General features: G+C 47.1%; 1 protein-coding gene across 1 annotated transcript in view; it reads left to right on the top strand.

Moving 5' to 3' along the window:
- The window catches only part of PCP4 (Purkinje cell protein 4), a 60,743-nt gene that overhangs the window by 10,357 nt on the left and 23,272 nt on the right, over window positions 1-27,114 (top strand). The window contains exon 2 of the mRNA XM_058732054.1: window positions 17,123-17,174. Coding sequence (XP_058588037.1) covers window positions 17,123-17,174 — 52 coding nt within the window. The remainder of the gene's footprint in view (window positions 1-17,122; window positions 17,175-27,114) is intronic.

Below are 27,114 nucleotides of genomic sequence, written 5' to 3' on the forward strand. Positions count from 1 at the left end.
ACATAGGGCTTTAGCAGTCTGAGTCCCATGAACTGATAGGTATCTAGGATGATACTACAGTCGATTTATGCCCTTGCCTAGTGATATAAATTCCCATACATGTGTCAGTGAATATTTGGGTTCTATTTAAATTATCACGTCTCCCTTTAAAAGTGCTAAGTGAGTAAAATCTGTTCGGTACATTGGAAGAAGATTACATGTGTAGTTGTGCATGTTGTTTTCTTTTAAAAGTTCCACGTTCTACTTGTGAGAAGCGCCCAAATGAATTTAGATATGCCTGTAGCCTACCTTCCGTGCCAGGATTACTGTTTGTCCAGGGTGAAATATCACTGCACACGTCGCACCTCGGAGACCCCTGGTGGCTTAATTTCTTCTCTTCGGAGTTTGTTCGAGGCATGGGCTCATCCCTATATTTATAACTCTGTTCTCACATATGCATAAGTCCTGTCAAAAGATAGAGATAATACAGTGCCGCATCGCAAATATTATTTCTGGCAATGTTCTATACTTCAGAAGTGTGGGCTCTCTTACCTATTCTGGAAGATAACTTCCTAAAATAGATGTAGCAATTAGTCAAGTCCTCTACCAAATACCTCATGCAAGTTTATTGTTATTTTTCCATCTAGATTTAATCCTTCCCATCTTCGAGGCAGATTCATTTCAGGGGGCACTGTTTAGTGAATTCCCCTGCCATCATTTTTTTTTTTTTTTTTTTTGGCTGAGTTCTTGCTGAGAGCCAGATTTGGCTGAAATTCATGAGAGAGCTCCCAGACAATTGAGTTTTGGATGAGGATTTCGAATTCTTGCATGACAAAAGCATAAAGGCAGCCTCACAGAACTTCAGCTACAAGCAGTACCCTCAGGGGACCCCACTCTCTGCTCCTATGTCCCTTTTGTATTTCGATAAAGAAGGAACTGAAGAGGGGCGCCTGGGTGGCGCAGTCGGTTAAGCGTCCGACTTCAGCCAGGTCACGATCTCGCGGTCCGTGAGTTCGAGCCCCGCGTCGGGCTCTGGGCTGACGGCTCGGAGCCTGGAGCCTGTTTCCGATTCTGTGTCTCCCTCTCTCTCTGCCCCTCCCCCGTTCATGCTCTGTCTCTCTCTGTCCCAAAAATAAATAAAAAACGTTGAAAAAAGATTAAAAAAAAATTATTAAAAAAAAAAAAAAAAAAAAAAAAAAAAAGAAGGAACTGAAGAACCTAGCAGATCTCCCTCGGAGATGAGGCAATTTAAAGTAGCAGCCTCTATAATTGTTTGCTCCCACCCGGCTTTGGGAGAAGTCTCTTTTGAGGTCCCGGTAGCTCAGACAGCACTGGAAAGTCCTGGGGAAGCCTGTGATTGGACTGCGGGGCAGGGCGGTGACACTTGGTGGGGCCCGGTGAAAGACAGAAACATGGGGCTCCATGGTAGACATTATTAAGAATTTCAAGACGGAAGGTGGGGGTTCCTGGGTGGCTCAGTTGGTTAGGCATCTGACTCTTGGTTTCGGCTCAGGTCATGATCTCACAGTTTGTGGGTTCAAGCCCCACATCAAGCCCGCATCGGGCTCTGTGTTGACGGTGCAGAGCCTGTTTGGGATTCTGTCTCCCTTTCTCTCTCTGCCCCTCCCCTGCTCATGCTCTCTCTCTCTCTCTCTCTCTCTCTCTCAAAATAAACAAGTATACTTCAAAAGAATTTTCAAGACCGTGATGACAGAGCATTACCAAGCTTGGGGCCTTTCTGAGCCGGACTCATGGGTCCTATATGACTGCATGGGTCACATGGCCACGAGGCTGGCTCTGGCTGAGGCTGGGGGCTGCCTGATTGCTTTTTGGTGGAGAGAGAGGGGGGCGGAGAGAGAAAGCATGCGTGCTAATGAAACATGTATCCCTTTGCAATGTCAGGGGCCATATATATTTATTTGTTATAAATATATATATCTATATATATATTATCTATATATTTATATATAGATAATATTTATAGATAGATAGATTCTTTTCTTCCCTCACTGAGAGGAGGTTTTCAGAATGGCCCATGCCTGACCACGGATGCAAGTGGCTTGAGGGCCTTCCCTCTGAAGGAGACGGACCACTGAGGCTGGCTCTAAGGAAGCCCACCTAGCCGCATGCTGGCATAAGAAATCAGATGATTTCTGACCTGACTCTGCAGGTCTGCTGCGAGGTGGGAGTAATAAAACTGATTAAAAAGCACTTGGAAAGCATACACTTTTTAAAGACCGTATAAATGCTAAACAATGACCCCAATATGAAAAACTCCCCGCATTCCGATTCCAAACGTCTTTGCCAAGGGTGGGTTGTTGACTCCGATGAATGTCTCGGGTGGCCTGCTCCGGCCCTCATGGCTTCTTCCCCGGGGTGGGGGGGGGGGCATGTCAAGGGACACGGAGAGCAGGTGCATGAGGCTTGTTCAAGTAAAGAAACATTTCGTGCTTGGGAAGTAAAGGGTTTTCATCGGAGCAGCATCCAGGGTCAGTATGTGCAGATACGAAGCCACGCGGTGGCCCAAGCTTCAGCCATTCCCATCAGCCCTGTCCCAGGAGCGCGACCGCGAGGTAAATTACAGCTGAGTTGGTTTTCCAGCAGACTACGTGGGTCTGGATTTTGTAGGGGTTTAAAAATGAGAGAGGGAGCGAATGCCCACCATGAAGGAGGCAGGGCGTGAGGCTGAGTTGGGAGGCGGTGCTTGCTGGTGGGCATGTGTGCATTCTGTTTCCAGCGGGGAGATTGCTAGAATTTTCACCTCCCCGGGGCGCAGCTGATCAAATAGCCCTGGACAGCTTCATCCGGTCTTCTAATCGTCTCAATTCGCTCCTCAGGCCGTGACAGCTGATTTATGACCAGGCAGTCCCGTTTCTTCCAGAAGTATACAACCTCAGACTTGTACGGGTTCTGAAGCTATTTTCGTTTTAGTTGAGTGGGGGAGAAAAGCTGGCTGCTTCTTTATTACCAAAAAAGAAAGTCTCCGGCTTCTGAAGCCTCAAGCCCCCCCTCCCCCCACGCCTCCCTCCACCCCGGGAGAAGCGCGCTGAGGAGGACCCGGTGCCAGGTTAGTATCTGTGTTTTATCTCAAGGAGTCAGCGCACGACACTGGGCTTCAGCCTCCATGGGAGGAACGCACGGAGAGGAGTCTGCGAAACTAGTTAAATGTGTGAAAAAGAAATTAGGACACCTGGACAGAGGGAATTACTGAGCCATAGCCGTCTGGGCTGTCCCCAAGCCCCGTTGTCACGGGTGTGGGAAAGGCGTCTGCAGGTGCGGTGTCAGAGTAGCCTGAACACCGACCGCGTGGTGGTTCCCAGGGCGGCCGACAACCTTGTGACATGCGTTCACCCCAACCGTCCCCTGAAACCGTCCGTGCATTTTCCCCCACGGAATTTTGTGTGATGTGGGTGGACGTCTACAATTAGGAGGGTCAGGAAGCACCCTCGATGCCTACTCTGCCACCAGATGGGTCGAGGCACAGAATGCCGGTACCGTTGAGGGCAGGGGCGCCATCAGAGGCAGACCTCCCATCCTCCAAGGCGGTGGTGTCCCCCGTAGACGCGCAAACTGCAGCGGTAGGGGTGCCGTCTGTCTGCGTCCGAGCCCCGTCCCCTTCCACTCAGCGGCTGCCAATCCTTGGCCGTGTCACTAAACCTCTCGCTCAGGGTGTCCGGCCGTGCATCCATCAACTGGGAATGACCGTCCCCCCGCTTCAGAGGGTTGTGGCAACCCAAGTGTCACACTGTTGCTTTGCAGAGACAGAGCCGGCCGTCTTGGTGGGAAAAAGGGAAGAGTCGTGGCCAAACTGGGAAGCCTGACCTTTCAGTCAGCCCTAACTGCGGCCTCTCTTGGCCAACCGTGGATGTGGCTTAGGCTCTTTCCTGCTCTGATGAGGAAGTTGAGCGCGGCGGGGAATCACGACCGGCTCAACCACGGCGGAGCCATGTGGCCGTGGTGGGTGACCGTTCGGTGCCCGGGGTGGCTGGCCGGTTAGAGTCTCCTGCCCACGGTGGCTCTTTCATTCTGCGGTCTCTGGCCACGCTCTGGCCTTCGTTTGATGATGCCCAGCACTGTGTTCTACTAGCTGTCCCGGGGAAAGGAGGCAGGAATGAAGTCCTGGTGTTACGGCTGAAAGCAAAGCAAAGAGGTCTTTCTCTGTGGCCTCTGTGACCTGGGGATACGTGGACTCTGGCCTCATGGCAGCTTCTCTGGCCTTTGAAATATAAAAGCGCCCTAAAAATAACACGACTATGGGGGGACCGGCAGCTTTCGTGTTTTCACAGTGGTATGGTAGAGGTTTCATTTAGTTCTAGAAAAATGACGATCCTTGTTGTTTTCTCCCCCTCATCATCTGTGTCAGGTCGATGCGTCCTTCACTGAGTTAGTTTGTGGGCACATCTCTGTTTCTGCCTTTATATTCATCTTTTATTGACAGTGTTGTACCTCTCTTCTTTCTCCTGGCATTGGGCTGGCCGGCCGTAGCTCCCGGGATGGGATGGGGAGAGAAAGCCAGTCTCTTCTGTCCTTTTCTGCTCTGCGTGGATCTGGTATCTTCTGTGCACACTGTGAGAAACCATGAGCGTTTGGGTACCTGTGTCTTTGTCTGAGAGCCTACCGTTGTCCTTTGTGTCAGTCACAGCAGTGGCCGTAGAAAGCATCTGCCCTTTATGCCGACAACCTGCATCTCGAGGGTATTCTGAGGAACCGACCCCACTTTAGGAGGGCAGAGAAGGGAGTGGGGCAGATGGAGAAGCATTCCTCTGGGTGTCGTTCAGATGTGGAAGGTGGATGATGACCTCCACATTCACGGGTCATTCTGGCCCCTTGCGGACCCATGGGGTCAGTGGAGGGGGCTGGGGATCGACTCACGCTTCCTTTCCAACCTCAGCCATGCAGGGACTCTGCAGACGGGTCCGCTGCACACACGCTGCCCCAGGGCCACTCAGTTCTCCCCACTCTCTTCGGTCACCGCCCTACCCTCCTCCCGCATCTTCTCTTCCTAGAAAAAATACAAGCTGTCATTTGTATCAGCGCACAAAACACATCCACCTGGGAATAGAGGTCCAGGAAGCTTCGACTGAAATTAATATTAGCTAACAGGTAGAGACTACATCCTTTATGAAAAAAAAATAATCACAAATCCTAATATTCTCTCTTTAGATTCTCATGATAGCCATATGAGCTATAGGTTTAATTTAATTTAATAATTTAATTTAATTTAATTTAATTTAATTTAAATTTAATCCTTCATGGAGAAGAAACGGAGCCAAGATGTGAGGAATGAAATCAGTTGTGCAGGGTCATTTGGCCACTTGTGGGAGCTGGGGCTTCTCCTGGTCCTCAAACTGCTGAGCCCAATGTGCCTTTAGTTCCCTAGCTTGTTGCAAATTGAACAAAACAGAAAGGAAAGAGGCAGACTTCTTTTGGAGCCTGGTTTCCCATTATGTTGCCATCTGATTCCTTTCAGGGACCAGACCCATGCACTGAGACCATTTTTATCACATGTAATTCTCATGGCCTGATGAAGTGGGGATAGTGTTGTCCTGGCTTTTTAGAAGCAGAAACTGAGGCCCAGAGAAGTCAAGTGACCTGCACAGGGTCACACAGCTGCTAAGTGGCAGGGCTGGCTGGGAGAGTCTGGACAGTCTGAGTCCAGCATTGCAGGACACGTTCCTTCCCCTCCCTTCCCTTCCCTTCCCTTCCCTTCCCTTCCCTTCCCTTCCCTTCCCTTCCCTTCCCTTCCCTTCCCTTTCCTTCCTTTCTTTTCTTCCTCTTTCTTTCTTTCTTTCTTTCTTTCTTTCTTTCTTTCTTTCTTTCTTTCTTTCTTTCTTTCTTTCTTTCTTTCTTTCTTTCTTTTCCTCCCTCCCTCCCTCCCTCCCTCCCTTTTATTTAATGGGCTTTATAAAGCCCATTTATTTATTGGGTCATGTTTACTAAGGTATAACTTTCATCTAGTAAAAGTTATCTTTTTTAGTTGCATCCTTGTTGAGTTTTGACATGAGTGCTGTCTTATAATTGAGATATCGACTATTTTGCCACCCCATAAAGTTCTTTGTGTGCCTTTAGAGTCCGCGCCTTCCTCTATCCTTAGCTCCAGAACCTACATTCTTCAGCATCACACCTTAAATAACAATTTCCCCATTTATGATGCAAGCTATTCACACAGTCTCGAGCAGCACATGACACATAGGCTTGTACAGGTGCTTGATAACTGGTAGCCGGAGCATTAGAAAGGTAGGAAAATGATCAAGAGAGTGAGGACAGTCCCGGTTCTCGTAAATCACGCCCGCGTCTCAAGCTGCAGAGACGACATCCGGTGATAGAGGAGTCCTTGCCCCTGCATAGCTGCTGCAGCCCCAGTCTATAAATGGGTTTCCGTCCTGCTCCTTAAATGGACACTGCCACCTGCTCACGGGGCCTCTTCAAGCCCATCTGGGAGAGAGGGCTAGGGAGGCTCGCTTCCCACACAGCAAAGAAGAAAGTGCCTCAGGGCCGCCTCAGGTCCCCACGGCGGTCACTTTGCTCTGCCCATACCTCCTTCCCCCCATTCCTGCTGGTGGCTGGGAAACCCAGGGCTCTGAGCCGGACAACTGGTTTTAGGAGGACACGTATCTTCCTTCTGGCCCAGAGACAGCATCCTCCCTCCATGTGGTTGGGGGTTCGGGAGAGAATTCAGCCCATGCCTACAGAATTGCACACCCCAAGGAGAGGGGGTTCCTCAAGTGGTACAGAAGGAGGACACCCTCCTTTGTGCTCTGGGCACCGGAGCCCGGGGCGTCCTTGGCTCTCCTCTGTGACTACGGTTCGGGGGCATCCCGGGTAAGGCCAGCGGCAGACCTTTCTTTTGGGTGCATCTAGTTTTCTGCCCAAGTGGAGAAATCTGGGCTTTCCCATGGGCTTAAACAACAGAACTGTATTGTCCCACAGTCCTGGAAGCTGAAGTCCAAGGGCAAGGCATCAGAAGATTGGCTCCTTCTGAGGCTGTGAGTCAGAATCTGCCCCAGGCTCTCTCCTTGGCTTACAGGTGACCATCTGGTCTTTGCATCTTCCCCGTATGCATGTCTGTGTCCACATTTCCAATTTTTCAAAAATTGTAAATGTTTATTTATTTTGAGAGAGAGAGAGAGAGAGAGAGAGAAGAGTGAGAGCGAGCGTAAGTGGGGCAGGGGCAGAGAGAGAGGGAGACACAGAATCTGAAGCAGGCTCCAGGTTCCGAGCTGTCAGCACAGAGCCCGACGCGGGGCTCGAACTCACGAACCCTGAGATCATGACCTGAGCCAAAGTCGGATGCTTAACCGACTGAGCCACCCATGCACCCCCACATTTCCCCTTTTTATAAAGCCCTCAGTCATATTGAATTAGGGCCCATCCTAAGGACCTCATTGGAACTTGATTAGCTCTGTAAGAACCTGGGCTCCTAATAAGGTCACTTTCTGAGGTACTAGAGGTTAATACTCAATTTGGGGGGCACACAGTTCAACAAATAACACTGCAATTTCAAGGATTCCACCCAATTTCAAGGAGCATTCAGAACGTTCCCTGCCCCTCCTTTTCAAAGAGAATTGACAGCCACACAGTCTTATGCCTCTTTTTGAGCTTTGCTGAATAAACAAAGCAAAGTGATTTTATTGGCATATTTGAGATACGTGGATTTGAAAATTTAGAGACGTTTACTATAAATGAACTTAATAGGACATGAGCTCATCCATGATGAACTCACAAGATACATCGTTAAATATACAAAATTAGAGTCTTCCACATAGAAGCCACTAGATAGCAGTTGTTCTCAAAGTTCTAGCAAATACCAGGTATGAAATTGCATGTGTGGCGTGTGGCCATTTTTATAAAACCGAGACTATATTTGTGCGTGTCCACACAGAAAAAAAAGATGGGAAGGAAATATTCTGGAACATTTCATGAAATGGTAACAAAGATTTACCCTGATGAGTTGGGTTATATGCAGTTTTATGCTTTCCTCTGTGTACATTTATTTTCCGAAACGTTCAAATAGATAACAGTGTTATTTGAAGAGGAAATTGGCACAGGGAAGGTTCTTAAGGGGGGAAAATACTAATTTAAAAATGTGGCTGTAGGACAAAGTATAAAGTGCATTTCAATAAGACAAACCACGCACAAATTCCTAAAAATGAGGGTCCTTTTGTAAATGTTCTGCCTAACCCACAGCAGTGCTAATTATTTCTATTACCATAAAGGTCAGGATAAAAATGCTAGGGGCAGAATATAGCATCTGGGGTGGAATTTTGGCCTTTGTGTCTTTCCTGGGTGAGAGCGGGCACACAGAAGGGGCTGAAAAATTACGGGGGTTACTTCACTTGTCTTTGAAGATCCCATCGCTTTTTTTTTTCTTTTTTTTTTTTTTTTTTTTTGGCCAGCCATTTTTTTTTTAAACCCTTCCAGCCAAAGTTCTCTTTTGACATTCGTTCCTATACCTTTAGGGACTAAATTAGTAGAGTTTCTAATGCTCCATTTTCAGAATGTTACTAGGAGAATTGTAGGCGATTTAAAATATCAGTGGCATTATCACCTAATGTTGGCATAAAAGTCACTTCTGCTCTTCAGACAAATTCAGGGACTTTGATTTGGAGGAGGCTTCTAATGACGTGGCTTTGATGTTCCCAAGAAGCCATTCAATGATCGTAGCAGCCCCAAGCAATCATCAACTACTTTCTGGCCGACCAGCCCATTTCACTGTGCCGGGGCCATGGATTTTGCTCCACTGTTCATTTAAAGTCTGATATTTCATCCAAGAGACTCATGAACCTCTGTCAATAAAATGTTAACTATCATTTCACGGAGGAGCGCCAGGGTGGCTCAGTCGGTTAAGCGTCTGACTTCAGGTCAGGTCATGATCTCGAGGTCAACGGGTTCGAGCCCCGTGTCGGGCTCTGTGCTGACAGCTCAGAGCCTGGAGCCTGTTCCAGATTCTGTGTCGCCCTCTCTCTCTCTCTGCCCTTCCCCAGCTTGCTCTCTCTCTCTCTCTCTCTCAAAGATAAATAAACATTAAAAAATTTGTTTTAAATAAAAAAAATAAAATAAATTTTAAAAAGCTGTAGCAACATGCCTTTCTGTTTCTTTATAAACACGGTGACTGAGAGAAAACACAGAGAAAGTGCTGGGAAGGGTGCACTGAGGTCTGTGGGGTCGGTCCCCATCTTGTTGTCTCTTCAGTGTAGGGCATGGATTCTGAGAACCTGTCCGAAACGCCAAGGTCCCCGTGTGCAGCCCACACCACAGGCAGACAGATTTGCGTTTTTCTTCCTACCTGGGAGCCATCTAAGGAGCTGCTCATCACGATGTTACCATTTCAGGCACACTAGAAACCCTGAAACCATTGGAAATATGAATATCGACAACAGCAAGACAGCACCAAGGAGAAAAATTACTCAGGAGAAAACCCATCCCCAGGGGATAGATGGTGTAAAGTCGCACCTGCTAACGAGAGCTTCCGAGGCAGCATGGGAATGGGATGGGTTTTTCTTTCCTTCTTTTGCCAAATCTCTACAACTAGTTGGCAGACAGAAGCCAAGAGAGGCCAGATGATGGGAAGAGACAGCAACGTGCTTTAAAAAAAAATGCCTTCAAACAAGTACTTTGCCTTCTCTTGATATAGAGATGCCATCCAGTTGATATCACCGAGTAACGCCCACTGTGGCCCGCGCTGTCGTTGATGGACAGGGAGAGCACGCCTACTCACTGCCAGGTCCCGACTCATGGCCGGCAGGAGCCAGAGTCATGATCTTTCCCTCTCAGAGGCAGGGATAGAGACTCCAGTAAGGGATGTCCCCAGGGATGCCCGGCCGGTTGGGGTGCCGTGACTCACACTGAGCAAAATATGGAAAACCCCCCTCGACTCCACTCACTTCTGTGTGAATCGTGGTCCCTCACCTGCGCCCCCGGCCTTAGTCCCCTTGAGTCAGGCTCTTACCCCAGTTCGTTGAGATGACTGGTGTATTCTCTGTCTGTCCCGCCAGGTGGTGGGCCAAACAAAGTCAGACACTGTGTCCCCTTCTCCTGGGGACCTTCAGGGCCCAGCCTAGCACCTGGCTCACCGGAGAAAGTAAACAGTCCAGGAACTCGAGTCTCTCCCCCAGGTTGAGTCCAGGCCTCTGTCTGACGCCGAATCTGCACACTTCACTGCAGATGGCTTTGCATATCGGTGAACGTGCCTCATTGACAATCCGCTTTGGAAAAGAATCTTTTATTTCTTAGCCTGGGAGGGACCAAAGCCCTTTAGCTGGAGTATTTTGCTTTTGCAACAGCAGCGAGAGGCTGGAGTCAGGATCGTGTACAACCACTTTCACTTCTTTCCCAATGGCTTGATAATAGGACTGAGAAGTCACGTCTTTGGGAGCCGGAGGCTGCTGTGGACCTCGTTCCAAGAGGGTTTTGTCTTTTCTCCAGTGTTGCCAAAGCAAGTGCACGCACAGAAATCTTTCCGATATTTGGTGGCAAGATAGATGAGTCCCTTGGGGAGACTGAGGAAGAAGGGGTGGAGAGTGGCTGGGACCCTGGGGATGGCCTGGGACACATACTTGAGAAGGCTCTTTATTCCCCAAGCCTGGGGCGGGGTGGGGGTGGGGGGCTCTGGAAAGGGCGACCCTCTAGTCAAATCAAATCTCACTAAACCAAATATCAAGCCAATGCAGATGCAATACAGATTTAGCCACTTACATGTACAAGGGTAGCTTCAGAAAATATTCTCGGACTATCGTTTGGACCCTAAATTTAACCTGCTAAAAATTCATTTCACATTTCCTTCTCTTCAAACTTCTGGAATGAAAAGTAAATGTCTTGTAACAGGAACCCGTGTTTCATCCTGTAACTGAAACTGTGTGTTCTGGTTGAATGATTTTCTAAGTAGACGTAATCTGTCCGGTGTTCTGAGTTTGCACTGATGAAGAGGGAGGTTCTGGAAATTCAGTCTCATCTACGACACAGGAGAGTAACATACCAATTTTATAGGTATCCACGGCAAAGTGTTCTTTGTGTTCTGGAAATTGTATAATAAAAACTCATACCGTGACGGCCTGAGCTCATAACCTACAGTTGTGGCCCAGGAGAAAGCTAAGAATGGAAGTTTTCAAAGACTGCAATAGAATAGTTTTCTAAATCCTTGAAATGACTTAACTTCTTGAATCTTTTACTTACTTTGGGGAAACGTGTGACCAGTGCCTGGGGGAGCTGCACAGAGCCTGAGGCCAAGGGAAGTATCAGTCTTACAGGTGGCCCTGTCTTTATGTGCAATGTTGATGTGTATCCAAACTTTTTATACTCCTTTTGATTTTCTAAAATATTGCCTTAAAATGTTGTCTTTTTTTTTTTAAAGCTCTCTTGGGGTGTTGACAAATAAAACTGTAACATACTTACAGAGTACAATGTAATGAATGGATTGGTATATGCTCACATTGTGAAAGATTCCCACCTTTGGGGTAACCAACGACCACAAATCTCACCTCACATGTTTAACCTTTGGTTTTTGGTGGGAACCCTTAGGTTCTGCTCTTTTAGCAAATTTCGATTCTACAACACAATGTTATCAATAGTTACCATGTTATACACTAGATCCTCAGACTTTGTTCATCTTAAAACTGCAAGTTTGTACCTTTTTAGCAACCTCCCCCTATTCGCGCCCCCCAGCCCCTGGCAACCCCCTTCTACTCTGTTTCTATGAATTTGTCTTCCTCTCTCCCTCCTTCCTTCCTCCTTCCTTCCTTCTTTTCCTTCCTTCCTTCCTTCCTTCCTTCTTTTCCTTCCCTCTTTCCTCCTTCCCTCTCTCTCTCTCTTCTCTTTCTCTCTCTCCATTTCTTTCCTTCCATCCTTCCTTCCTTCCTTCCTTTTTTCCTTCTTTTGTTCCTCCTTCCCTCTCTCTCTCTCTTCTTTCTCTCTCTCCATTTCCTTCCTTCCTTCCTTCCTTCCTTCCTTCCTTCCTTCCTTCCTTCCTTCCCTCTCTCTTTCTCTCTCTTCTCTTTCTCTCTCTCCATTTCTTTCCTTCCATCCTACTTCCTTCCTTTTTTCCTTCTTTTGTTCCTCCTTCCCTCTCTCTCTTCTCTTTCTCTCTCTCCATTTCTTTCCTTCCTTCCTTCCTTCCTTCCTTCCTTCCTTCCTTCCTTCCTTCCTTCCTTCTTTCCTTCCTTCCCTCTCTCTTTCTCTCTCTTCTTTCTCTCTCTCCATTTCTTTCCTTCCTTCCTTCCTTCCTTCCTTCCTTCCTTCCTTCCTTCCTTCTTTCTTTCCTTCCTTCCCTCTCTTTCTCTCTCTTCTCTTTCTCTCTCTCCATTTCTTTCCTTCCTTCCATCCTTCCTTCCTTCCTTCCTTTTTTCCTTCTTTTGTTCCTCCTTCCCTCTCTCTCTTCTCTTTCTCTCTCTCCATTTCTTTCCTTCCTTCCTTCCTTCCTTCCTTCCTTCCTTCCTTCCTTCCTTCTTTCCTTCCTTCCCTCTCTCTTCTCTTTCTCTCCATTTCTTTCTTTCCTTCCTTTCTTCCTTCCTCCTTCCTCCCTCCTGTCTTTCTCCCTCTCTCTCCCTTTCCTTCCTTCCTTGCCCTCTCTCTCCCCTTTCTCCTTTCTTTCTTTCTTTCTTTCTTTCTTTCTTTCTTTCTTTCTTTCTTTCTTTCTTTCCCTTTTCCCACATATAAGTGTTTATATAATTGTTTGTCTTAATTAATGACTTTTTTGGTGCCCCCTTACATTTTGTGTCTGATGCGAATGCCTCACTCACATTACCCAATGGTGGCTACTCCAAGAACACCAAGATTTTGTAGTCGATCTCACAAGGAAGGATAGAGGACGGAGGAGTAATGCAGTCACTCGTTCTCAAAGGAAGGGTGATTTTACCATGAGCATGCAATAAGGTTGCTTCTGGGTCTATGTGTGAAGGTTGGGGCACCTCCCCCTTTCCTACTGCAGCTGGCACCATTAGGACATGGGTATTAGTGATGTGTGCACATGCCTAGATGCGGCCTACATGTGATCAGATGTACCTCAGTCTCCAGTCTAAGCTCAAAGTACAAGAAAAAATGGATCCAAAGCCACTTATTTACTGGAAAGTAGTCGTGGCCAATTCTGCTCGTGGAGTATCTCATATGAAGGGATTGTCCGTGAGTTTGCAACTTGGTTGAAAGAGTCAGCCAGACAAATGTGCGTGCTGAGTCAGACACCGCTCAGATGTCACTTCAGGCTCTGTTGGTGAGGATCCCGTGGGTGGCCGGCTCAGCGCAGGCTCCACAGGCTTCAGGGAGGTGTGAGGTGACAGCACGCAGCTCCGGCCATGCCAGGAGTCTCCACCTCTGAATCTCCCGTTCTGGGGCTTCCTCCCAGTCCCCTGGCAGATTCCAGCTTTGAGACATCGCCCAGTCTAGAAGCACCAGGAACTGACACTTGGTGGCGTGGGTCTGGACTGGCGAGGGACAAGAGCTGGTGGCTCACTGGCTTACCTTTCCTCCCCTGGGTCCGCTGGGTCACACAGCTCTCAGAGGGGCAAGGTCAGGGTCAGGCACACCTGGATGGCCAGCTTATGATGGGTCTGCCTTCTCTCCTTCCTTCCTCTCTAACAAAGGGTATTGCAAATACCATTTGCCTCAGGCTCTGCTTTCTGGGAAACCAAATGAAGACAGATTCTTTGTTATTTCCCTGCAGCCCTTGGCGCAGTGGGACTGTCAGAAAAATTCCTTCAAAATTTATACCTTGAAGTACCAATCCTGCCTTTTTTATGGGTACATGGCATGTACTAGATTTTCAGAAGAAACTATCACACACCCAGTCTTCATTTAGGCTCCTTTTAATTGGGACTTTATTAAATTCTGACATGATAGCTTTTTATTAGTTAACATCCCTGGGGAAGGACACTTCCCCTCTGAGACCCTGGTGAGTTGCTTGGCAAGTGTGTGAGGGTTGAGGACAGTCCTCTCTGGCACTGGTTCTGCCTCATTCCCTCCCATCTTCTCCCTGCTTCTCTGCAGATTCTGCAGCGGTCGTGCCGACCAGCAGCCTGTACTGGAGAAGGTTCCTTAGATGGCTATTTAGCGTTTCCTTTTGTTTTTCAATTTTTTAAATGTTTATTCATTTTTGAGAGACAGAGAGACAGAGAGTGAGTGGGGAAGGGGCAGAGAGAGAGAGGGAGACACAGAATCCGAAGCATACTCCAGTCTCTGAGCCGTCGGCACAGAGCCTGACACGGGGCTCGAACCCACAAACCAGGAGATCATGACCTGAGCCGGATACAGACGCTCAACCGACTGAGCCACCCAGGCGCCCCGGCTCTTTAGCATTTCCTAATGGTGAAATGAGGGCAATATAGGGAGGTAGTTTTCAGGAAAATGCGTCTGTGTTCTCATAAGCTGAGTAGTTGTCTCATTGGTGATCATAAAGGCAAATTCAGTGGAAGCTTTCTCACACGAGACCCTCTGTCCCTTCAAGAGGTCTTGGGGACGATGACAGAGACACTGTCTTGATACGTTGGAAGAGAGAATGCCATTGTGTCTGAGGAGATGAGCACAGAGCTGGCCTGAGCGGCAGGGATGCTGATTTCGGATGGCCGAGGAGGGAAGGGTCTGTTATTCTTCAGACACTTAGGAGGGCGTGGAAGAAGGTTCTGGGTCTGTGGTGGGACAAGATGTGGTGGACGGTCCCAGACGGGAGTGTTTTATGAATGTGAAGTTGTTAGGGTGGCGGTGGGGGTGGGGGGAGGCTGGAGTGGGCCGGGAGGGGACCTGAATGAGAGCATCTGTGCCAAAGGCCGTGACAAGGGGCGGACAGCAAGAACCATGGCGATAAAGCAGTCGGGTGTGATGACCGCCGTAGACCCCCAGAATGGGAGAGCTCTTGGATTGTTCTCCGCTGCTCTCAGCCTTCCCCGAGAAATGCTGCAAGGTCTCAGAGAATTTTGAAAAGAGATCCTCCCGGTGAATAGTTCTTTTTTGTCAGGATCATTTTCTGATCATCTCTCGTGACGCCCATCAGTTTCACCTTGCCTCCATCATATAAGACCTGACACTAAACCCTTTTCTTAGAGATCCTGAAAAAATGAACTCCTTTTCTCCCCTGTGCACCTCTCATGTTGGATCTCCTCGGGTTTCTACAATGTGACCTTTGATGGAACGAAGTATTCGTGACATTTGAAAGGTGTCAGTGTTGAAGGTTTTTAAAGACAGCGAGGGTTGACTGTGCATCTATTCTGCATCTGTATGCCATTTAGTTCGACTTTATTCAGCTCTCCAACCCTGCCCTTTTATTCTCTGAGAGTCGCTTTTTCCCCCTGACCCCTCCCTGGATTACGCGGGGAGGGATGGAAGGCGCAAACACTGGAGTAGTTCAGTCGCCAACAGCTGACGCGGATCCTCCGCATGGGTGGTCCGATTCCCTCCAGGACAGCCACCTCACCGCCTTGAGGTTGAAAAGGGGACTTCAAAACAAGCGCAGGCGAGAAGAAAGGGCCCTTTTACTGGTAAATCCACTGTATTGAAGAAATGTGTAATTTATTTAAATGGAGATGATGCACGCTCTTGGTTGACTGTTCAGCCGATGATGCCGTGGCATCATCGCCCTGCACGGCACGGGCCCTACTCGAAGTGTGTCGAAGAAGAGTGGATGTCTGGTTAAGCAGTGTAGCCTTTCTCCCTAAGAACACACTGGCAGGTCTAGCATTCTGAAAACTCAAGGTGTTCTACATTAGACATGAAGACGGGGCCCACGTGTATATAGTCTTTCCAACTTGGCCATTCCTTCCACCTCCTGTCACAGAGAAGTGGTTTACCTTCCCAGAACGGGACAGAGCACCCCTGAATTGGGTGGGCAATTTGCACTTCACATTGACCGGGATAGGGTGTGTGGCGGGCTGGCCGAGCCCCGGGACACTTGGCTTTGCCACATTCTCCTGAGTAACCATCTGCGCGGGGCATCAGGAGTCCGTAGGGATGATTCACTCGGTTTACGTGAGTCTTTATCATTCACCCGATTTATTTACACTAATTAGGACCCGAAAGCAAGATTTTTCCGGATGATCCCTCGACTGTTAATCAAGGGTGGACGAAGGATCTGGGAATTTCTTATGACAACATTGAACGCTAATGGGAGCTGATAATTATTTTCATGATACTGTTTTTAGGCTGGAGTCCTAGACCCAAATATAAATTTTGAGGATATCCTTATCCCTCAGTGAGAGTCATCTGTAGTGGTTTTCTCCTTGTTTAGCTCTCCGCCTCTCTCTCTTTCCAGGATCCTATCTGAATAGTTAGTAACAATGACAATTCCTGGAAGACGCTAACCTCTGGGCATGGAAATTCTGTCTGTAGTCTTAATGTACTACCCACTAGCTCCTGACCTTGGACAAATCAGGCTCCCTTCCTGGCTTCATTTTCTTCACCCGAAACTTAGAAGCTTTATCATCTCTTCGATCTTGTTCGACCTGAAGCACATTTTCTGATAATGACCAGAAAATTGGATTGACACAATGCTTGTCTCTCCACGGCCTAGAACAAGTCTGAGCATGATGTTAAAGACAGTAGTTGGATAAGCTCTAAAGAAACGTGTTTGTATGTTGACATGTGTAGTGCATTTCCCATGGCTCCCCAGACCTCACAGCCGGAGAATCTTGCCCAGCGACCCAAGACTAACCATAAGAGGCCAGCCTGGTAAAATGAAAGTGCACAGGGTAGGCTTAAACAAGGACGGAAAGGTGTCTCAACAGTAGGAGAAGCTGACTAAACATAATAATTTTTTAGTTGATTAACATTTTTCTTTAACAGTAAGACCCTGGACATTGTGATTAGAATGACAACGGCCATCGCTGGCAAAAACGACAATTCTCATCTTCTTGACGGTTGGCACAAAGTCTTGGCCGTCCTCCTCATATTCCAGATGAGGTTTTCGTCAGTCGACAACAGCTTCCCATCTGGTGCTCCTTGGATGGGGGTCGTGGGGGGCGGGGGGGGCAGTCTGTGCAACTTGAACAGATCCTTCCTGGGGTTGACCCTTTCCTGGTCTCATGAGCACCACGTTTTAACCATCTGAGCTAAAGTAACACAGAATGTGATATAATGCAACAGATATTTGCAGCACCAGAAGAGATGAAAAATAATCCTGAATACATCTGATAACAATTTCTCTCTCTCTCTTTTTTTACGCCTTTAGCGACAAGGCACTGGGGCAACCAATGGAAAAGACAAGACGTCTGGTGAAAATGGTAAGCCAACGTGCGTAGTCTAGACATTTACTTTCGCCGCCTCTGTGGCCTCGTGCACGCGGCGCGCCTGGGTAATAACGCCTATCCAAACCAGCTTACCAGCCGTGTCTGTGCTTCGGGTTAGAGCGGATCCGAGCAACCCACGGCGTGCGCCATGGTCCGGTTGTTGCAAAGAAAACCAAGCTATAGCTACACGCGGTGATAAGAAAACGGTTTCCTTCCCAGAGGAGGACTCCCGTTTTGGGTGACGTGATGATTACAATGCAAATATAGTTCTGTGCTTTCTTCATTAGGGCTGGTGAGAATCGTCGGAGTTGTTGTGAGGATAGAATGAGATCACGTGACATAAGCGCTTGGAAAGCTGTGAAGCGCTCAGCTCCGGGGCGGGAGGCTCTGCAGCCTGCCTCGCGTCCCAGCCCCGCTCCCCCCTCCCCCACCCCCTCCCCCTCCCCTACCCCCCTCCCCCTCCCTCACCCCCCCTGGACTTAGGACGCAGAGCTCCGCGATGGCCCCAGGGAGGTCTGGATCCCGGAGGGTCGTGCGTGTGCGGCAGAGGCCAAAGCGCGTGCACGCTGGGCTGCCGTCCCCAGCGGGCCTGGATCTGCAGGAGCGATCGTCACGCACGGGGTCTGAGGCTTGGAGGGGGCGCGCCGGGTGCGAGCCGCCCCCCCCCCCCTCCCCAGCTTTAGCGGGTGAAGGGAAGGACGCATGCTAACGAGGACCAGAGTGTGCTCCCCCCCCCCCCCCCCCCGCATGAACTCACCTTTCTGGAACGCGGGTCCCGCCTCCTGCCGGACGGGGGTCTGTGCGGGTGCCCGCTCCTCTGGGAGTTGGGGTGGGGGGGCGGTGCCCCTCTCAGTACCGGCTGCAGAAACTCCCAGCCGGCCTTCAGGGGCCTCTGCCCGAGTCTGCGCTGGGGCCCGAGCGAGACCCAGGTGCCGGAACGTTCGTTCCTCGGCGCGGCAAGGTCAGTGGGCTGGCCCCGGGGTGAAAGGGCATTATGTGGATGGGGAGAGGGGTTGGTGGCCAAGCATGCCCTGATCGCAGCGGGGGGGGGGGGGGGGGGGACACCGGTCTTTTCCGTGTGACGCGGGGGCGGGGGGGTTGCTGGCGGCGTGAGGGGAGCTGTGCAGACCCGGGAAGGGGGCGGCCCCCTCTCCCCGGTTGGTGGCACGGTGGCCGCCATCCCTTCCCGGACCCCACCGCCCCGCGATCCCGGGTCTGGAAGACCACGGAGAGCTGTCGTTTTTGTTGGTTTTGTCCGTCGACGGTTCCCATGGGAGAAACTAAAAGGGGGAAGATCGTTTTAAAAAAGGTTTAGGTCCTAGTTCAGTAAAAATAAAGCGATAAACCCCTGACATGTTCACGCAAGTCGCATTTTAAAATAGAGAGTAATTGCATTCTCCAAAACAGAAAAAACTATTTAGTGAAAGAGTGGCAATGTTTTCCATTTTTGCAAACCTCTTTAATGTCTGACTTAATAGAAGCCAGCTGCCTCCGCGTTCCATCCGGCGACGTCGGGTCACGTGGCCGCAGGAAAATTCCACTGTGCCCTCGTGAGAGAACTCGGTTTAACAAAGCATTATTGTATTAGTATTTATAACAAATAATTCTGATGTGAGCGCTTCCTCAGAGGAGGGCAGCACCCCCAGGGCGCCTGGTCCACACCGTGAGAGCTACTGTGGCTCCTGTGTCAGGCGCGAGGAGCCGGGAGTCTGCAGGGAAGGCAGAGTCAGGGCCCAAGGGGGGCCCAGTCCCTCCTGGTCACTGTCTCTGCCCCGTGGCTCCACCCTGGCATCAGACCCATAGGCGCTGGGAAGCATGCGGACACGCTCGGTGCTTTGCACCCAAGAGAATTGTCAGCTGTTACAGAAGACACGACTTCCTGCCATTGTTCTTTTAAAAGTAATTAATTTTATTTTGGGAGGGGGGGGTGCAGAGAGAAAGGGAGAGAGAGATTTTTATTTTAGTGTTTTATTGATTTATTTTGAAAGAGACAGAGAGTGAGCAGGGGAGGGGCAGAGAGAGAGAGGGAGAGAGAGAATCCCAAGCAGGCTCCTCGCTGCCAGCACAGAGCCCGGGGCAGGGCTCGAACTCACGAACTAACAAGATCATGACCTGAGCTGAAACCGAGAGTCTGATACTCGACTGAGCCACCCAGGCGCCCAAGGGAGACAGAGTCTTAAGCAGACTCCACACTCAGCGTGGAGCCCAACGTGGGGCTCAGTCCCCCCACCCCAGGATTATGACCTGAGTTGAAATCAAGAGTCTAACGGTCAGTTGACTGAGCCACCCAGGCACCCCATTGGAGGTTTCATTCTGAGGCATGTAATTTCTTTCAGCCAAAACCTGATCCCTTCTAGTGAAAACTAAATGTGTCTTTTCTGGAGGTATGAAAATTAGTGGAAAGAAAAATGCGAGACGCTGTGGATAAAGCTTTCCTTTATAGAATTCTAGATATTAGAGGACATTCACTTCCGAGTAAGAAATGGGATGTTTAGAATTAGACATTCCTCAATAATTGTAGAACAAAGTGCTGTATGAATTCAAATTATTAACGTGTTGCACCTTAATTTCAGACAAAACTGCTCATGCATGATATATGCACACGGTATTTTATCCTAATATTAAATTTGTGCTTTGCCTCTAAAAATGAACCAAGACAAAAGTCAGGAACAACCCGGTGGTGAGTGGGGTGAAGCCTTCTGGAAGAGGTCTAAAAGACATTTTCCTAAAAATCTAAGACGCTTAGTTCTTAAATTTCTTAATTTTCTTAAATTTATAGTATGAGAATGTCATCTTGGAATTTGTTTTAAACTAATATTACATTCCATTGAAATTCAAATTATTTTACTCTGTCATCACAGGAGTGAGATCTTTTGTCTGAATGTATATTTCCTATTAACACAAATGAAGGTGCCCACATATGTTGAAGGAACAGGGACCCACCAAGATGTTCCGAGAGGTGGGCAGTAGTTAAACACAAAAGGATCATCCCCAGATTTCATTATTGTCCACAAGTGTTCTCATTGCAACTATTATAAACGTACTTTAGGCCTTCATTTTACCACTTAAAGCCAAACAGACTGTAGGGGTGAGGAGTGAGGGCCTCCACATTCTTGGTCAGATCGCCAGATCACAGAAGACACAAGTCAGACGTGTTAAAACTCCAGAGGGATCCAGATTGTCGGCTCTGCTGGAATTTTGTGACATTAAATATTATCTCAATTATCTCCAGGGACTCTGGATTCTTGGTATCCCAAGATTATTTTTACTGCTGGTGTTGTTGCTGTGGATGTGAAAAAGGACGTTTATCCACATTACATTCAGAATGCCCCTGAATTCTTCCTCAGTCTCTGGGATGCCAACCTCTGGACACACAACCCAGCAAATTCGAATGTTTTCCATCACATCTGACAGGTTTTTCAGAAATTTTAGGGTTATATTTTTTATTTTTATTTTTTAACGTTTATTATTTACTTTTGAGAGAGCGAGAGAGAGACAGAACGTGAGCAGGGGTGGGGCAGAGAGAGGGAGACACAGAATCCGAAGCAGGCTCCAGGCTCCGAGCTGTCAGCACAGAGCCTGACGTGGGACTCGAACCCATGAACCGTGAGATCATGACCTAGGTCAAAGTCGGACACTTGATTGACTGAGCCACCCAGGCGCCCTGAGGGGTATATTTTTTAGTTAAAAAATGAATTCGTTAGGATCTTGTTAGTTCTGGGGCGCCTGGGTTATTAAATGTCCGACGTCAGCTCATGTCATGATCTCACGGTTCGCCAGTTCGAGCCCCGCATCAGGTTCTCTGCTGTCAGCTCAGAGCCTGCTTCAGATCCTCTGTCCCTCTCGCTCTCTGGCCCTCCCCCACTTGCACGTGAGGCTGTGCTCTCTCTCTTGAAAATAAACATTTAAAAAGTATTAGAAAAAAGGGGTCTTGTTAGTTCAGAGATATTCATTCCTATATGAACGAACTACCTGCATTGGCTGATTAGTTTGGGCCGAGAACTTCATTTATCCCTTGACACAGCGTTCTTCCTGGAGGGACACAATAATTCCTGGGCTGTGGTAATCTCACACATGTTTACAAATAGAGACACAAACCATCTGACTCCAGAGTATTCACCTCCAATCACCAGTTTGGACACAAGTAAAGGTATTTTTCAAGTCAGTAGTTTTCCTCAGTGCCTTAATCTGTATCTTGATACTTGTCATCGGAGGGATTCCAAGAGTTAAAGTTTTTATTGACATAGAAAAGTAGAAAAATACTGGAAGGAGCGTGGCCTCTGGGAGGCCTCCAGTCTGAAGGAAAGATTTACGAATAATAAACCTCTGGCAGAGCTTATGTTCAGAGCCTGGAGGCTTACCCCAGCTAAATTGAATTTCTAAAACTGGGATGGATTTCTCCTGATTTGGTGAGCTGTGATACATTTGTTTCCAGAAAGTTCTGTCTTTGGAGGTGGAGGGCATGAGTGCACCTGACCGAAGGAAAGTCTCCCCTCCTATCCAGGCTCTGGGTAGATGTCCAGAAGGAAGGTATTATTCTGCATCACTTGTACCACCTGTGGGGCTCACAGCAGTTGTAATTTCTTTGAGGTGTGAGTGCCCGTGCCAAGATCTCAGGCGCCATGCTTGAGTAGGTGAGCCCCTTCTTTGAGAAAGGGGTTGTGGCTTGAGAAACTTCTAGTAGGTGTGGGGATATGCTAGGACCACATAGCGTTCAGTTTGCTTTGATATGATTCTATGATCGCTAACAATGAATGAGACCAAATGTTGTACTGGGTGCTCTCTTCTCGTTTTTTTTTTAATATGAAATTTATTGTCAAATGCGTTTCCATACAACACCCAGCGCTCATCCCAACAGGTGCCCTCCTCAATACCCATCACCCACCCTCCCTGCCCTCCTACCCCCCATCAACCCTCAGTTTGTTCACAGTTTTTAAGAGTCTCTTATGGTTTGGCTCCCTCCCTCTCTAACTTTTTTTTTTTTCCGTCCCTTCCCCCATGGTCTTCTGTTAAGTTTCTCAGGATCCACATAAGAGTGAAAACGTACAGTATCTGTCTTTCTCTGTATGACTTATTTCACTTAGCATAACACTCTCCAGTTCCATCCACGTTGCTACAAAAGGCCACATTTCATTCTTTCTCATTGCCAAGTAGTATTCCATTGTGTATATAAACCATAATTTCTTTATCCATTCATCAGTTGATGGACATTTAGGCTCTTTCCATAATTTGGCTATTGTTGAAAGTGCTGCTATCAACATCAGGGTCCAAGTGCCCCTAGGCATCAGTACTCCTGTATCCCTTGGGTAAATTCCTAGCAGTGCTATTGCTGGGTCATAGGGTAGGTCTATTTTTAATTTTCTGAGGAACCTCCACACTGTTTTCCAGAGTGGCTGCACCAGTTTGCATTCCCACCAACAGTGCAAGAGGGTTCCCGTGTCTCCACATCCTCGCCAGCATCTATAGTCTCCTGATTTGTTCATTTTGGCCACTCTGACTGGCGTGAGGTGGTATCTGAGTGTGGTTTTGATTTGTATTTCCCTGATGAGGAGCGATGTTGAGCATCTTTTCATGTGCCTGTTGGACATCTGGGTGTCTTCTTTAGAGAAGTGTCTATTCATGTTTTCTGCCCATTTCTTCACTGGATTATTTATATTTTGGGTGTGGAGTTTGGTGAGTTCTTTATAGATTTTGGATGCCCTTTGTCCAATATGTAATTTGCAAATATCTTTTCCCATTCCATTGGTTGCCTTTTAGTTTTGTTGATTGTTTCCTTTGCAGTGCAGAAGCTTTTTATCTTTGTGAGGTCCCAATAGTTCATTTTTGCTTTTAATTCCCTTGCCTTTGGGGATGTGTCAAGTAAGAAATCACTGCGGCTGAGGTCAGAGAGGTTTTTTCCTGCTTTCTCCTCTAGGGTTTTGATGGTTTCCTGTCTCAGCTTCAGGTCCTTTATCCATTTTGAGTTTATTTTTGTGAATGGTGTGAGAAAGTGGTCTAGTTTCAGTCTTCTGCATGTTGCTGTCCAGTTCTCCCAGCACCATTTGTTAAAGAGACTGTCTTTTTTCCATTGGATATTCTTTCCTCCTTTGTCAAACATTAGTTGGCCATACTTTTGTGGGTCCACTTCTGGAGTCTCTATTCTGTTCCGTTGGTCTATGTGTCTGTTTTTGTGCCAATACCATGCTGTCTTGATGATTACAGCTTTGTAGTAGAGACTAAAGTCTGGGATTGTGATGCCTCCTGCTTTGGTTTTCTTCTTCAACTTGACTTTGGCTATTCGGGGTCTTTTGTGGCTCCATACAAATTTTAGGATTGCTTGTTCTAGCTTCAAGAAGAATGCTGGTGCAATTTTGATTGGGATTGCATTGAATGTGTAGATAGCTTTGGGTAGTATTGACATTTTAACAGTATTTATTGTTCCAATCCATGAGCACGGAATGTTTTTCCATTTCTTTATATCTTCTTCAATTTCCTTCATAAGCTTTCTATAGTTTTCAGCATACAGATCTTTTACATCTTTGGTTAGGTTTATTCCTAGGTATTTTATGATTCTTGGTGCAATTGTGAATGGGATCAGCCTCTTTATTTGTCTTTCTGTTGCTTCATTTTTAGTGTATAAGAATGCAACTGATTTCTGTAACATTGATTTTGTATCCTGCGGCTTTGCTGAATTCATGTATCAGTTAGCAGACTTTTGGTGGAGTCTATCGAGTTTTCCATGTATAATATCATGTCATTTGCAAAAAGTGAAAGCTTGACTTCCTCTTTGCCCATTTTGATGCCTTTGATTTCCTTTTGTTGTCTGATTGCTGATGCTAGAACTTCCAACACTATGTTAAACAACAGCAGTGAGAGTGGACATCCCTGTCGTGTTCCTGACCTCAGGGGGAAAGCTTTCAGTTTTTCCCCATTGAGGATGATATTAGCTGTGGGCTTTTTATAAATGGCTTTTATGATTTAAGTATGTTCTTTCTATCCCGACTTTCTTGAGGGCTTTTATTAAGAAAGATGCTGAATTTTGTCAAATGCTTTTTCTGCATCAATTGACAGGATCATATGGCTCTTTTCTTTTCTTTTATTAATGTGATGTATCACATTGATTGATTTGCGAATGTTGAACCAGCCCTGCAGCCCAGGAATGAATCCCACTTGATCATGGTGAATAATTCTTTTTACATGCTGTTGAATTTGATTTGCTAGTATCTTGTTGAGAATTTTTGCATCCATATTCATCAGGGATATTGGCCTGTAGTTCTCTTTCTTTGCTGGGTCTCTGTCTGGTTTAGGAATCAAAGTAATGCTGGCTTCATAGAATGAGTCTGGAAGTTTTCCTTCCCTTTCAATTTTTTGGAAAAGCTTGAGAAGGATAGGTATTATCTCTGCTTTAAATGTCTGGTAGAATTTCCCTGGGAAGCCATCTGGTCCTGGACTCTTATTTGTTGGGAGATTTTTGATAACTGATTCAATTTCTTCACTGGTTATGGGTCTGTTCAAGTTTTCTATTTCTTCCTGTTTGAGTTTTGGAAGTGTGTGGGTGCTTAGGAATTTGTCCATTTCTTCCAGGTTGTCCAGTTTGTTGGCATATAATTTTTCATAGTACTCCCTGATAATTGCTTGTATTTCTGAGGGATTGGTTGTAATAATTCCATTTTCATTCATGATGTTATCTATTTGGGCCATCTCCCTTTTCTTTTTGAGAAGCCTGGCTAGAGGTTTATCAATTTTGTTTATTTTTTCAAAAAACCAACTCTTGGTTTCATTGATCTGCTCTACAGTTTTTTTAGATTCTATATTGTTTATTTCTGCTCTGATCTTTATTATTTCTCTTCTCCTGCTGGGTTTGGGGTGTCTTTGCTGTTCTGCTTCTATTTCCTTTAGGTGTGCTGTTAGATTTTGTATTTGGGATTTTTCTTGTGTCTAGAGATAGGACTGGATGGCAATGTATTTTCCCTCAGGACTGCCTTCGCTGCATCCCAAAGCGTTTGGATTGTTGTATTTTCATTTTCGTTTGTTTCCATATGTTTTTTAATTTCTTCTCTAATTGCCTGGTTGACCCATTCATTCTTTAGTAGGGTGTTCTTTAACCTCCATGCTTTTGGAGGTTTTCCAGACTTTTTCCTGTGGTTGATTTCAAGCTTCATCGCACTGTGGTCTGAAAGTATGCATGGTATGATCTCAATTCTTGTATACTTATGAAGGACTGTTTTGTGACCCAGTATGTGATCTATCTTGGAGAATGTTCCATATGCACTCGAGAAGAAAGTATATTCTGTTGCTTTGAGATGCAGAGTTCTAAATATATCTGTCAAGTCCATCTGATCCAATGTATCATTCAGGGCCCTTGTTTCTTTATTGACCATGTGTCGAGATGATCTATCCATTGTTGTAAGTGGGGTATTAAAGTCCCCTGCAGTTACCACATTCTTAATAAGGTTGCTTATGTTTGTGAGTAATTGTTTTATATATTTGGGGGCTTCTGTATTTGGCACATAGACATTTATAATTGTTAGCTCTTCCTGATGGATAGACCCTATAATTATTATACAATGCCCTTATTCATCCCTTGTTACAGCCTTTAATTTAAAGTCTAGTTTGTCTGATGTAAGAATGGCTACTCCACCTTTCTTTTGACTTCCAGTAGCATGATAGATAGTTCTCCATCCCCTCACTTTCATTCTGAAGGTGTCCTCAGGTCTAAAATGAGTCTCTTGTAGACAGCAAATAGATGGGTCTTGGTTTTTTTTTTTTATCCATTCTGATACCCTATGTCTTTTGGTTGGAGCATTTAGTCCATTTATATTGGATGGGATGGGTCCAGGAGTGGGATGGGTCCAGGAGTGGGATGGGTCTGGGAGTGGGATGGGTCCGGGAGTGGGATGGGTGCAGAAGAAGGATGGGTCAGGAGAGGGATGGGTCCAGGAGTGGGATGGGTCCGGGAGGGGGATGGGTCCAGGAACAGAGATGACTGAGTGCTCTCTCTTGAGCCAGAGAGGGACAGTCAGTTCTGGCAGGAGGCGCTGCCTGGCTGATCCTGATTGTGTGCACAGGAAGTTTGGATGGAAGGCAAGAGGAATAAATGCAGTTTCTAGAAAGACTACAGAGGCATCACGCCATGCCACCGCCTAAAGCAGGGAGGTGACCTGGTTCTGCTTCGAAGGCAGTATGATAGACCAAGGTTGAGGGCTGATGGAGAGAAAGCCGTGGCCCCTCAGTGTGGATTTGTGGCGTGCATCTAGGCTGGCGTGTGCAGGCATCTGGAAGGCAGGGATTTGTGAAGCCCTGCTCCACACCGAGATCTAATATGCCAACTCTGTATAAATCCCCAAAGGAGTTCAGGCGGGAATTTACCATCTTCTGCTAAGCCTCCCTGAAAAGGGGGGGAAAATAGGATGTCGAGCAGCAAAATGTATCCGAAATATGCTGTTTAAAATGTTTCTAGCCTGCACCTGGCTGCGGGAAAAGCACTTCCCCAGTTATCAATCTCTAGGTGTGCAACGATTACCAGCCCGGAAAGCTCTAAATCTGTCTCCGGCTGGCGTAATAAAGCTGGGAGCTGCATGAAGCCCGGAGTTCGCCTGTGCTGACATATTGCGAAAACTGCCACGAATGCCACGGACACATGAAGCTTTCAAGGCGAAAAATCAAATGACTCTGGGCTCCATCTGGGGCCTCTTGGCCCTTTCTCTCCTTCTTTTTCCGGTCTCAAAGCAACCAGCATAAAAACAAAACAAAACAAAATCCAAACAAGAAACACTAACAGGGCCTTCAAATATTACACCGGGATATTCCCCTTTTGCTGTCAGCGTCCAACACTCTGAAGATCTGTATTCCAGAAGGAAGGGATGGACACACAAGGTTGCTTCTGATATTGATCCAGAGGGAGACAGAATGAAATCGGAATTGCTTATTAAGCCGGGCCTTTAAACCACCAGGG

The sequence above is a fragment of the Neofelis nebulosa genome, chromosome 5 (assembly GCF_028018385.1).
Source record: "Neofelis nebulosa isolate mNeoNeb1 chromosome 5, mNeoNeb1.pri, whole genome shotgun sequence".
Taxonomy (NCBI): domain Eukaryota; kingdom Metazoa; phylum Chordata; class Mammalia; order Carnivora; family Felidae; genus Neofelis; species Neofelis nebulosa.